We start from the raw sequence: 12,761 nt of genomic DNA, 5'->3' as shown, positions 1-12,761 counted from the left end.
TATGCACCATTTCAGGTACTTGAGGTTCGTGCTTCATATAATTTTGTATATGCTTTCTTACTGACACACGAACAAAGCCGTTCATTATCATTGGGTTGCCATGGAGTACTGATCACATGGATCTGGGAATAACAACCCATTATGCTAATATAGCTTGTCATTGTGTTTGATGCAAAGTGATGTCCCATAACAACATCTGATGTTTGTAACTAATAGAATTTACAGTAAGATCACGGTTTATGAAAGAGCATTGCCAAACATTGTCTACCCTCTTTCCTTTGAAAGATCTTTTCGATTCTACCCCTATTTACAATACATTTTATGTATTTTTGGGGTGGAATACCTAATTCTGTAATGCATACAGAGTTCCCACAGTCTTCCTTGTACCCCCAAATATGAAACAACTTTAATTCAGTATGCTATAGAAGGAATGGTGCTTTAATCTTTATATTCATTCAGCTTTACTCAGTAGCAGATGACCAGGCATCTGTGGGTGATCTGTCACCTTTGCTATAGACAAAGATGTGCCTTTAGTCTCTTCCGGATTCTCAGGATGATCCATCTTCATGTGCATGTGAACATGCTGTCAGTAATAGCATTTCAGCCATAATCCTTCTACGTTCGTCAGACATCCACTCAGTCAGTGGAATATGGTTGGAATATAGAGCACAGAGGTCTCTCTTCAGAGAGCTTCACTTTTCTATATAAGGCTTTTCTTACGGCAAACAGTCTTACATGGTTTTCACTTCTAGTTATAAGGCATATTTTAAAACGATTCTGGCAATATACTTTCTCATTTGACTTTTTCTCTTTAAAATATTCCCTGAAAATTAAACCATCCAGTAAGTTGCCTCCATTTTCATATTCCCCTGAGGTCTATTATACAGAATAACCCTTAAATCAGGTTCAGTTTTGCCAAAGTGTGTTTGACACGGTAGGAAGTTATTACCTGTATCACACAGATACTCTGATCACACAAGTTATATTTGTACCTGGATGTACAAAGAGAAATCCAGTATTGATAGGCACTCAGACTTCTGTTTCTTTATATTTTGTGGATTAGAGAAAAATCCTTCTTAGAACATCTGTATCTTCCTTTTACCAATGAAAGATTGTTCTCAGTGATATTTTTTCTACTAATGTATTCAACGAGTCATAAATTATACAACCAGAAAAACCATTGTGTCATCCAATCTGTTCTCCTCATAGAGCAGGCTTTATGGCTTCTCTGAATTAATTTCTGTCTGAGCTAAAGCACATCTTCAAAAAAAAAAAAAATCTTAATTTAAAATTTCCACTAATGGAGGAATCAGCCTTAATAGCATTTCTGTAGTTAATTTCCTTCCCTTTGTGTTAACTTCTTTAATGCATTTGTCTAGTTTAAAATTCCAGCCATTGGCTGTTACTGAATGAAGGGCTGTCTATTAGCAAATTTCTGTTCATCGTTCTTGTGCTTAGCAGGCATGGAAGTCATCTCACCTAATTTGTAGGTATTTTTGGTGTTTATATTGTATCTGACATAGTCAAACTATGCTTTCCTGATAGGCATGGGACAGACATATGCACTTGCAGGGTGCAGTTCGGGTGAGCTGTTTAGACATTTTTATTAGGATGTAATGAATCACGCCCTGGAAGTGCCTGATTGCTTGTATTGTATAAAAAGGCATTTTTGGTCGAGTGGCTCAATGTGTTCGCAAAAATGCGGGCATTAAAGAAGATGATTAAGTGACACTGTAACTTTCTCATGGTCAACTAATCTAAACTTTAAGACAAGTTTTCCGGTCATTAATTATAGTTGCCTTTCCTGATTGTCCTCTAGTTCATCAGCATCTTCCTTGAGTTGCAGACACCAGAATGGGACTGAGCATCCAGCAGTAGCTGCAAAGACACTGGCAGTGCAGCAGTGGAGTTTTCCTGTTTTTGCTTTTGTTTATCCTGCTTGAAAAGGCTCTCCATAGCTCTTCAGGTCTCAAGAATAGCAGCCTGTTTTCAACACATTAGTCATCCTGGTCTCAGGCCTTTTTTCATAATCAGTGCTTTCCAGGAATAGAAAGCCTTATTCTGTCCCTGTGGCATGCATTCTTTGTTTCGGGATATGCAATTCTGTATCGGTTAGTATTAATATCTCATATACTGTTTGCTTCCTTTTAGTTTTCAAAATGCTATTCAAATTAGAATGACCATTTTGCTATTTTTTTCTCTACTAGTGTTGTACTTTGCCTGTAAGCTTTATAGAAATATTTGTTTTGTTTTGTTTTGCTTCTTTTATGTCATTAATAGTAAGAATAATTGGTACAGGACTGAGAAATGATCTCTGTAACTCCACTAGATGTATTATGATATGATTCTCTCTTAACCAATGCTGAGGAGTAGCTGATATCTGGCTTTTAATCTGTTCTTGTTGTAATACATTGATTTCTTGGTTCTCATTTTACAATTTGGTAACATACAAATCCAATTGCCAAACAGAAATACAAGACTACACGTTTAACTTTGTTAACCAAGTTTGCAATCCTAAAAAGATAGCTAGTTTAATAAAATCTACCTTCCATAAACCTATGCTTATGGCATTGTATCATAGTACTTCAGTTCTTTATTAATCAAATCTAGCCATTCCTGAATGAACGTCAGGCTCTCTGTGTTGCAGTTACCTGGACTGACCTTGCTGACACTTTAAAAAAGCAGGTAGAATACTAGTTTTATTCCCTCTCTCTGGAATATTGAATATCCATTTGAATATCAAATAAAAGGAATCTTTTATTATTTTCAGAAGTCATGAGGCTCTTCAGTTTTTCTAAGGAATTACTCTGTTTTCGCAATGTGTAAGCTATTTGAGTATTTGGAAAATCTGTTAATAATCCTAAGACCCTTTCTTTATTTTCAGAGCTAACTGATGCAGAGTTCATGTATGTAGGTACACGTTCCTCTCCTTTGACTACAGGAAAACCTAAATGAGTAGTTCAGATTGCAGTGTGATGCTCCTGGCTTTCTTAGTGAGAACAGGGAACCCCATCCGCAGTCTTCTGGCATCACAGAGTCACCAGGCCTGTGCAGGAGCAGAACGGATAGGTGAAATGTTCATCCCAGTGTGTGTCAGTTGGGGCCTTCCCTCGCCATTTCTTCACTCATTTGGGGGCACTTGGGTGTGTGAGCAGGTGAAACACTAAACAACAATTTAATAACGTATTTCTGGCAGTAACTTATTTCATGGCGTTTAGACATTTCAATATGTGGAAGGAGTTTTCTGTCATGGCCCACTGGCAAGCAGGAGAGCAACACCCTGTCCGTGTCGTGTTGGGTGTTTGCAGCCGTGCAGTCATGCACATGTGCCCTCAACAGCAACTAAATTCCACGTGCTTCATTGATTTGCTCAAGTCAAAGCCTTTCACTAAGCAGCTGTAGTCAAGCTAAACTTCCAAAAACCTTCATTGAGCTAATGTGAATGGTAATATCCTTATCTTTTCCTGACACTTAAATATTTTGAAGTCAAAGGGGAAATAGCTATGTTGCAGTGTCTGAGTCTAGCCTGCATGGCTAAGAAACAAGGGAACTCAACTTTCAAAGAGTGAGCTGTTAATATAATGTTAACAAAGAGTTATTAGGTATTACAGCATCATAATCTTGGGTGGCTAATAAAAGATGACACATTGTGTGTTGAGTTTTCTGCAAGCTAAGAGGCCAAATAGTGTTTAATTCAATATAGAAGACAGACAATGTTGTGAGTGTGCTGCTGCAGCCAGTAGTAAGTAATGACAGTAATGATTCAATCAAAGATAAACTAGGGGATTGGTAATGATAATTATTAATCCAGATTTTGGCTGCAAAACTTTTTCTCTCATTTTTCTTTGCATAGACGTTATTTTGTGTGCTTTTTGTGTAGAGGGGAATATGAATGGATTTGTCTGATGTATTCTCATGTTAGTGTTTATTCACAAAAATCTCTCCTGTGGTTTCATTACAGAAAGATTCATGAAATTTTGTAAAAGTCTTCTTGGTCTGTGAAGGTTTAGCTTGCCAGTTTACAGTGCCAGCTCACGGCTTGGCATACTCCTGGTATTGTGCCATTTTTCACCCACGCAATCAAGGCTATGAATCCTAGCCAGCAGCAGCTGAAATGCACTGTGATGCAGTTTGGTCTGTACAAGAAACTCGTGAAGAGTTTACAGACTAAGAGTGACAGTCATCTCCTATAACCTTGGATGCTTATCTTCCCAGTCAGTTCTCCTTCAGTAATCGCTGGCAAGTGGTAAGCACCTCTAGAAAGTGAATTTATTCTGTCTTAAGCTAAGAATCTAAGAAGGATTTGATGAATCACCTCAAACCATTAGTCTCTCTTAATTTATTCTACCTGGAGCCTGGATTGCCAGGCTAAATTCAGTATTTAGCTTGTAGGTGGCTAAATTTGAACTTTTCCCTAAAAGGCAGCAATAGAGTAGATTAGGTGCATCAGGAAATAAGGTCAAGGAAGAGACTACAGTTTTAAAGATTTTTCTTCAATGTAGTTTTACATTTTGAAACATAATTTAAAGATGACTATTTTCTAGAGCATGAAATAAGCAAAACCCTTTAGGTCAACTTTTAGCCATTGAGCAGTGTCAGATGGATCAACAGGACTGTTCAGGCCATGCAGTTTCAGATGGAAATGAGCCACAGCCTGTTTCTTTTTGTGTAATAAGAACTTTGCTGATATTTGGACAAGTGATATACGAAGAACTTGGGTTTTCATACACATGTGTACACTGTACAGAACCCATATCATCCAGAACCAATAAGCTGTTTTCATTCTAGTGAAACACGTTTTTATCAGCACAAACCAACATTTTTGTCTGTGGTTTGGAAGAGGAATTGTGGAGTACCAGACAACAAAAATTCAGGGAAGGTTCTGGTTCTAGCATCTGAGGTAGCTATTTAGATTGGAATAGGACTTGGATACAAGTATTTAATATCTTTCTGTAGTAAAAAATAAACAGTTTAATTATCTTTTTAAAAATCCATCTTGTCCAGGCTCTCACAATTTTACTGTAAAACATTTAAGGAGAAAAGGAAAGGTATACATAGTCTCTCTCCAAGAGAAAATATGTAGGGATGGAAGAAGCAGGTCACATCCTTCCTGTTTGCTGATCCCTCTTTTGGAAGTAACTATTCCTTCTTTTTTGGATTCTTTTAGCCTTGTGCTTCCTCGGCACTTTTCCAAGTTCCCTAAAAATAATTCTTCTGCTAACACCCATCAACCACAAAATGACAGGAGTATCTTCATCTCCCTGTCTCTGAAAAGGAAAGCAAACCCAACAAAACATCTATATAAAAAACTTATAGGAAGCTATTTTCAGATTCAACAAAACCAAAGTAGAGCACATAAAATCATTTAAAAGTATATGACATTGTTATTTAAAATAAAATGCTTTTTAAGCAGTATACATGCTTTTTAAGCAGTATCCCACAGAAATTCTGGCAGAATTTCAAAAATATCATCTTTTTTGTTTTAATTGTTTTAAAATCAATTAGTTTACTCATCTGAAAATGATGACATGTACATATCTTTCCACCCTTATTTTAAAATAAGGTTTTTACTTTTGGAATAACCATCAAAGATAACAAAGCATTTGAAGTCATACAGGAAAGTCACCAAGATTTTGAAAGCATATAGTTAAGCTGAAGTCAGCCTTCAAAGAGGCAGCGTGTCCTTACTGTATAAAAAACAGAAACTGAAAATATTTATGTTTGTTCTGGAACCCATCAGAGGCAATAAATATATTTCCTTTAGCGAGAAATCACCCCCAGATGGAACACTCAAATGGCAATTGAAAAAATGCTTTGGGATTGTACACAAGATTTCCCATGTCATTTAGCTTTTTTATTCTTTGCTCTTACAATCAATCAAGCAAATTCTAAAACAATCACAAGTAAAAATGTTTATCTCCGTTACATGCCTAGACTCCCGCGTACCTTCAGCACATGTGCTGTAGTGTGTGTAAATAAGAAAACAAAATTCTAGAAGAAAAGGATCAGGAAAAGAAATGGTGCGTAAAGAGAATGGGCTTTCTTGCCTCATTCAGATGCCTTGCAGGGATCTGAGATAAGAACCTAGGGAACGTCGTTAGGCTGCACAACCCCTGGCCTGTAACTAAGGAGAAAGGGAGAGGAAAAGTCTACATCTCGTATCTTGGTTAGCAGGACTTGCGCCAAGTCAGTGAAAAGGCCTTTGGAAAGGGAGTGGACATATTCAGCAGGATTTCCTGTATGTTAGTTTGTTTTGGCAGTTGCCATTCATAAGTCCCCTAATACGGAGATACAGTGTCTTGCAAGGGGAGAAAACATGTGCCACCCACCTCTTTCTTCTAAGGGGTCTCATATCAATTGCCTGCCTCTGGCACAGAATTTCAATGTACGTCTTCACGTTACAAAGCTTACCACCTGCCTGTCAGCCACGGGGACGTGAGAGCCAGAGCGCTGCTACGGGCCAGGAAAGCCAAGCCACTTCTAGCCTTTCCCTGGTGCCAGGCTGAGCTCCATCCTTAGCTTCAAAGCTAGCAGGTTCTTTACCGCACTCATCCACCTCAAACAGGACCTGTCAGTGTGTGCAAGGGCTGTTCTAGTATCTCCCTCCCTGAGCTTGGGCAAAGATATCTGTGTTAAACTGGTTATTTCTTAATGGTGTTCATCTCGGAAGAGTTCATCTCTGAATGAAGTGAGAGTTTGAGCTCGTTGTAAAAAGCACCCACAGAGAAAAGTGTCCCCCACCATGCATTTTAGCATCCATCAGGCCTACCGAGAAGCCATATACTTGTTTTCAAGGATGTTGCATTTTGGTTCTGTCCTACAAAGGTTTCATTCTGCCGATCAGTGTCCAGCCCTGAATTCAGGGGAGGGCAGAGCAGGTTTGCTGCAAAAAAAATGATGTTCTGAAATGTTCAGTCTCACTGGGAATAACATCTGGTCTGTTTTAGGCCTGCTATTTAGTACCATCCTTGAAGATACAGAAAATTAAGTGAAGAATGGCATACATGTGTGAATGCACACACACTCTTAGAAACTTCAAGCCTTCTTTTTCTAGACTAGGGTAGCTGGGTTGACCAAATCTACGCTTGATCAGCAGCTCTGCCACTTCTCAGTGGTTGGACTAGTGAATTTGTCTCCTGTTTTCTAGCTTTTCTCTTCCTTGTGTTTACTTAGAGTTTACACTCTCTTGTTGTGGTAATAGGAATAGAAAATTTGGCAAAGGATTGCCCAACCAAGTCTACAGGAGGCTGTAGACTGTCTTCTGTAGTTCAACGCGTATTCTGAATTAATATAAACTTGACAACAGCATTTTTCACAAAGTCTTCAGGCAGAAATAATTTAAAAGGTTGCTCTTAATCTCAGTTACATTTGTTACCAAGTTCTGGAATGCCTTTATCATTGAAAATATCTCCTTCCTTTCTCTTCCCCCATGCCATTTTACACAAATGACTCTCCCGAGACGCATCTCTGCACATTTAAAGAAACAGAGGAATCTGAAATTTATGAATTATCATTTTCTCCCTTACAGTTTCAGCATCATCAAGTATGTTGAGACTATCCATCCGGAAGAACTTAGGTCATCTCTCACAGCCTTTTTGGAAATCCTCCCAAATCTGTTATTCCTTTCAGACTTGTTTTCAAAATCAGATGTTTTACTCTAGAGTCTTCAACCTCTCTTACACGCCTCCTTGTTGACCTCACAGCCTCTTCCATTTTATCTTCTAGACTGGATAGTAACACCTCTGACACAGTGATTCACATGCTATACTCTTTTTTGGGGCTGGAATAGTAAAGAAGAGTAATGTGGAGAAAAATCAAAAGTGATTCCTCTTGTTAATCCAGAAGTGATTCCATGATGAACTCCATCTAGCACTGTCAAAAAAGATAGTTGTCCTCAAGCAAAGCCTTAAGTAGCTGAGGATCTGATAAACTGCAGAGTAAATATACCCTTTTTCAGATGCTTTTCCCCTCCGCTCAACTGCATACTTACCAAAATGTAATTAACCTAATTATAAAAAAGAATGTAAAAATGACTGTGTGCCTTATAATACTGTGTGCCTTATAATAGCTTCTAAGGTCCATATAAAAGCTGCTGTATGAATCTGCCATAAGCAATAGCATTGTAGACATAGCTTTCCTTCTTTAGTGCTGGAAACCATTTACACTTCCAGCTGTAGTGGGCTGGCTTGCATTCTCCTCGGGATGGGGAGATCTGTAACGACTCTTTGAATATGTGTGTCCCAGACAGAGAACATTAACTGTGGAACTTTGATGACACGCTTAACTGAATTTACTGCTGCAAACCTTCCTCTGTTTTAATAACAAATAAATAAATAAATAGAGTAAACAAAGTATGTAGGCAAATATTTGTATTGTGTGAAGTTGATTTCCCTGTGAAAATGAAGGCCAGCACCTGTACCACCATAACATTCAAATTTACTTTCCAAATAGTCTGGATGTGGGACTCAGATGTGCACTGAATCCCTTCTGGTCCTTCATTTCTTGAGTGTAACCCCCCGTAAGAGGAGATCAGAAACACTAAAATAGTATTGCTTATTCTAAAGTTTTGTACTTTAGATAGATTTATTTCCTATCATAAACATTGCAAGTCATTAATACTGTGTTTTATTGGTTATGTTTATGCCTCTGTGATTATTTTTGCCAAAACATGCAAAAGAATTATGAAAATAATGCTGATATTAAAATAGTACTACTGCTGCATCATACTGTTACGTTGGAATAACACACTATCCTGGGGAACCTTATTGTTTCTGTTGCTAAGACAGAAATGGATCTGCTAGACCATTAGTTTGCTTTTTTCAGCAAATGTTTCCCTTGAATTTTATTCTCTTTTCCTGTCAAGCTCACACTAATCTGGGAAAGTTTTCCTTCAAAGGGCAAACAAGGCACCTTTTGCTAACCTTGGCACTGTGTGCTGTATCCTTGGAAATTAAATTCCTGAAGGTTTGGTTAATAATGTGTTTTGTTTTGTTTTGTTTTTCTATTATTTTAACGGCAGTTTTAAAACAAAGCAACTTTTTTTAAGGCTTATTTCAACAGATGTATAATTATCCATACGGATATGTGGTTTGTCACTGACTCTTGGCATGGGAAAAGAATAGATACTGCGTTGTTTTTATCTCAAGGAATTCAAACTGTATGTACTGTTGGCCAGAGGACCTTAGTTACAAAACAAAACCCATCCTGTGTTGTTTCTGTGCTTTGCTTTTCTATACTAATTGCTTTCAGCTTGAATTGTATGATAATTCATGTATTTGATATGCGTGGTTTGTTTATGCTGAACTCCATTATCCTGTCTCATGTTCTTGGAGTGCCTGAAGTAGTTTCACTAATCTGTCAGCATAGTATGTACTTGTGGATAAATATAGACGTGCAGCCACTCTGTGAGTGGTCATCATCATATGCTGAAGCTAAAAATTACCCCTTTGGTTATGGAAATGCTGATCTGATCCGGAGGCCTGCTCTAGCTCACACATTGTAGGTCTTCAGCACTTGTCTATTAAAAAACAAAAAACTAAAAACTAAAAGCAATGTCTGCCTCAATGCCGGAAAATTTATAGTGAAGTGTTGAAACAGGATTATGAAGCGACTAACTTCCTTTTTGATTTTAGTTAGAAAAGGATTCAGACTTTTCTAACTTAAGGATTGGAGCATTTCAGGTATTCGCAGGCTCATGGATATTACAGTAGCATGTTGGAGAAAATCCAGTGTGATCAGCTTTATAAAGGGGCTCGGTAGGTACAAAAATACTGAAAATACATGTTTTGGTTTGTGTTATGGGTCTGTTTGTTGTTGCTAAAGTGGAAATTTGACACAGTTAAGTAAAAGAATGTCATCTGTTTCTTCTGCTTAAAGATACTGAAAATTCAGTAGCTGTTTGGCTGAAGTTTATCTAGTGTAGTGCAGACTCTCAGCTTTTTTGTTATGATCTTTCTGTTGTTTTCCTTTATCTTAGAGCTTTAAGAAGAATACCTGCAACGTAAATCATAGCAGAGACTCCGGGGAAATAGTTGTATTTTGTACTCATCCCCATGATCACTTTAGTGACTTTGTGTGTATGTGTGTGTATTCAAACTATTGTGCTTTTTTACAACTATTTCTAGGATCAGGGAAACAATACATGAAAAAAATAGCAGTGATATTAGTTCAGTAATCCATTCTGTGGCAATAGTATGTGGTTGTGGTGATAGGGGCTTCTGATATTGCATTGCTACTTCCATATTTCCTTCTTGTTTTTAAAAGCTTTCAAATGCATAACATTGAGAAAATATTATGGTTATAGCCTCAACTAAATGAAAATTTCCTGTAGGAAAAGCAGAGAGTATTTTTTGAGGTGCAATTTATTAGATACAGCAGAAAATAAGGAATACATCCTGGTGACAAGAAAATGGGTTGTTTGAGAGCAGTAGCTCTCAGACAGAATTGCACCCAAAATGGTGCAGACATTTTACAGCTGATCAAGCATAGTTAATCTTTGTTTTTTTCAGATTTTCTTAGGACAGGAGCTTTAAATATGTATACAACTTTCTAAAATTGACCGACAGATTCCCTGCTGTGGCAGGGCCCTCAGGCATCAGGGCTGCTTTGGTCTGCTGCTTTCTGTGTGGGAATCACCATTCATTCTCCTTGGGAATAAGCTTCTTTTCTCTGGGTGAAATGTTTATTTTATCTTGGTACTTGTATGGTGACCAGCACCCTACAGTATGTTAGGAGTTCAGACTAAATCTCTCAGTTGTCCATTCTGATTATTCTCTGTGTAGGAAAATGTTATTATTTTGAAATGATGTAGTAAAAACTTAATTCGTCAATGGAAGCAGCATTTAGAATGAAGTATAATCCCCTCCTTCCACCCCAACCCTGCCCTATATCTTCTGCATAAACCCATGCAACCTTTATGTGGTGATTTTGCACATAAAAATTATGAATTTTATTAAATGAGGAAGTGGTTCACCAGCAGAGATGGCAAAAATTGATACATTCTTTTTATCAGTATTTTGTAAGGCCCACATTATATAATGTACAAACATAAAGTAGCCAATCTTGGATGATGTAATGCAACTATTTTGTAAGTTTTGAGTCCTTGATTTCCAGTTTCATGCCTCACAGGCAGTTCATTTTCTTTAAACGAACTTTGTAGGGCTCTCAATCTAGGAGAAAGAACTAAATTTTGTTAAAGCATCAGCATAGAGGTCAGTGATTGTTTAGTCACTGGGATAGATTTTTGCAATGCAAATATCAAGCATATGCAAATGCTTGAGATAATGAAACTGAAAAGCTGTATTAGAAAGCCAGACTTGTGTCACAAGCCATTGTTAAGAGGCTTCCTAGTGAGAATGACTATGTGGGTTTAAATTCCAGTGTCTCCAGGTTTCTGTCCATACACATAATGATTGAAGGCAAGGACTGCAGCTCCCAGGCTGTGTGATTAGGGTTTCTTTAACTTCATGAATTTCATTAGGATGTGAGACGTGAATGACCCACACCCTTCCTCCTTCTATCTCTCCTGTGAGTCCCCTCTTGGTAAATTTTGAACTTAGTGGCTAATTTAAACCACAGCTGCCTGAGGAACAGAAGTCAGGTTTGCATTTTATTGGATTCCCTCAGGTACTTTCCAGAGGACGCCTGAGATGGCGGCAGGTGAGCGCTCAGGCCTGGTGGCTTCAGTTTGGCAGCACTGGGCCGGCCGGCGGCCTGCCCGGGCCTGGGGGCAGAACCACGGGGAGCCTGGGGATGGCTGTGGGGAGCTGGGCGTAACGGCCTGGGGAAGGCCAAAAAAGTTAGGAAAAAAACATTTTTCCTAACGGAGCACTTGGCGATCGAAACGGCTGAACGGATAGGTGTGAGCTGATCAAAGCCATGCTTTTGATACATGTCTTAATGATTGTGAAAGTGCTGTCTGATTCCTTTCTAAAGCTGTTAGGGGAGAAATTTCCATCACCTAGCAGATTTGATAGTCCCTATAAATTTGCATCTGATCATTTGCATCCCACTGTCCTCATACCTGAATTTCAGCAGAGCCTGGGCTTACCTTCTTCTCTGGTGGCTATGTTTTCGTTTCTTTGAAGTAGATTATTGTTCAGAACAATGTGTATTTTTAGAAGCAATTTTGTGTAATCTAAATGAACAAGCCTTCTGTATAGTTTGTTTTATGCAAAAATCAATGCCAGCAAAACTCAGTGATTATGTTTTGCCCTCAGAAGTCAACTGAAACGTTTTAGGTAGCAGAGCTAGGTGAGTGGAAGAAGTGTGCTGTGCTGGGGAGTGATGGCATAACCTGGCAATTAGGAGAGTTATTTTGAAGTAAAGTATTGGTGTGTTACATTTGCAGAATAACAGCTACATGAACAAAGCATTTCTATCTTGCATTATAGTCATATCAGACTTTTAAACCTTGATTTTCTAAAGGAAAATATCTTCTCTTTTACCCAATGTGTCTGTTTTATTTTTCAGTGTGTTAATTTAGGGTCTAATTCTTCCACATCTTGAATGCTATCAAATGATAATGTAGTCATTGGATTTTTTTTTTTTTTTACAATTTTTTTCAGCAATGAAGTGTTAAAGTGTTTAGGAAAGATCTAAAGCCTCAATAATAAGTTTGTTATTTGACAGCTGAGTTACAGACCTGGCCTAGATGATAAAGGATAAGAAATAAAGATGTTATTTCAAGAATTAAGTGTCAGCAGATCTTACCATGTGGAAAAAGAAGATTGACTGTGCAGTGCATAGTATTACGTAAGACT

The 12,761-nt window shown here is 38.0% G+C and overlaps 1 protein-coding gene across 12 annotated transcripts in view; it reads left to right on the top strand.

Annotated features, from left to right (window-relative positions):
* FRY (FRY microtubule binding protein) overlaps positions 1 to 12,761 on the top strand; it is a 238,191-nt gene that overhangs the window by 91,219 nt on the left and 134,211 nt on the right. The window contains exon 1 of one of the 12 annotated variants that reach the window (XM_066989707.1): positions 9,435 to 9,755. The exons of 10 other annotated variants lie outside the window; for them this stretch is intronic. In XM_066989707.1, coding sequence (XP_066845808.1) covers positions 9,695 to 9,755 — 61 coding nt within the window. In that variant the 5' untranslated portion in view covers positions 9,435 to 9,694. Of the gene's footprint in view, positions 1 to 9,434; positions 9,756 to 12,619; positions 12,754 to 12,761 lie in introns of those variants that run through there. One more of the 12 variants, XM_066989713.1, reaches the window with a different exon arrangement.

This window comes from Anser cygnoides, chromosome 1 (genome assembly GCF_040182565.1).
Source record: "Anser cygnoides isolate HZ-2024a breed goose chromosome 1, Taihu_goose_T2T_genome, whole genome shotgun sequence".
In the NCBI taxonomy this organism is placed as follows: Eukaryota; Metazoa; Chordata; class Aves; order Anseriformes; family Anatidae; genus Anser; species Anser cygnoides.
Note: the sequence above shows the minus strand (reverse complement) of the source record. Positions and strands in the feature narration are given on the sequence as shown.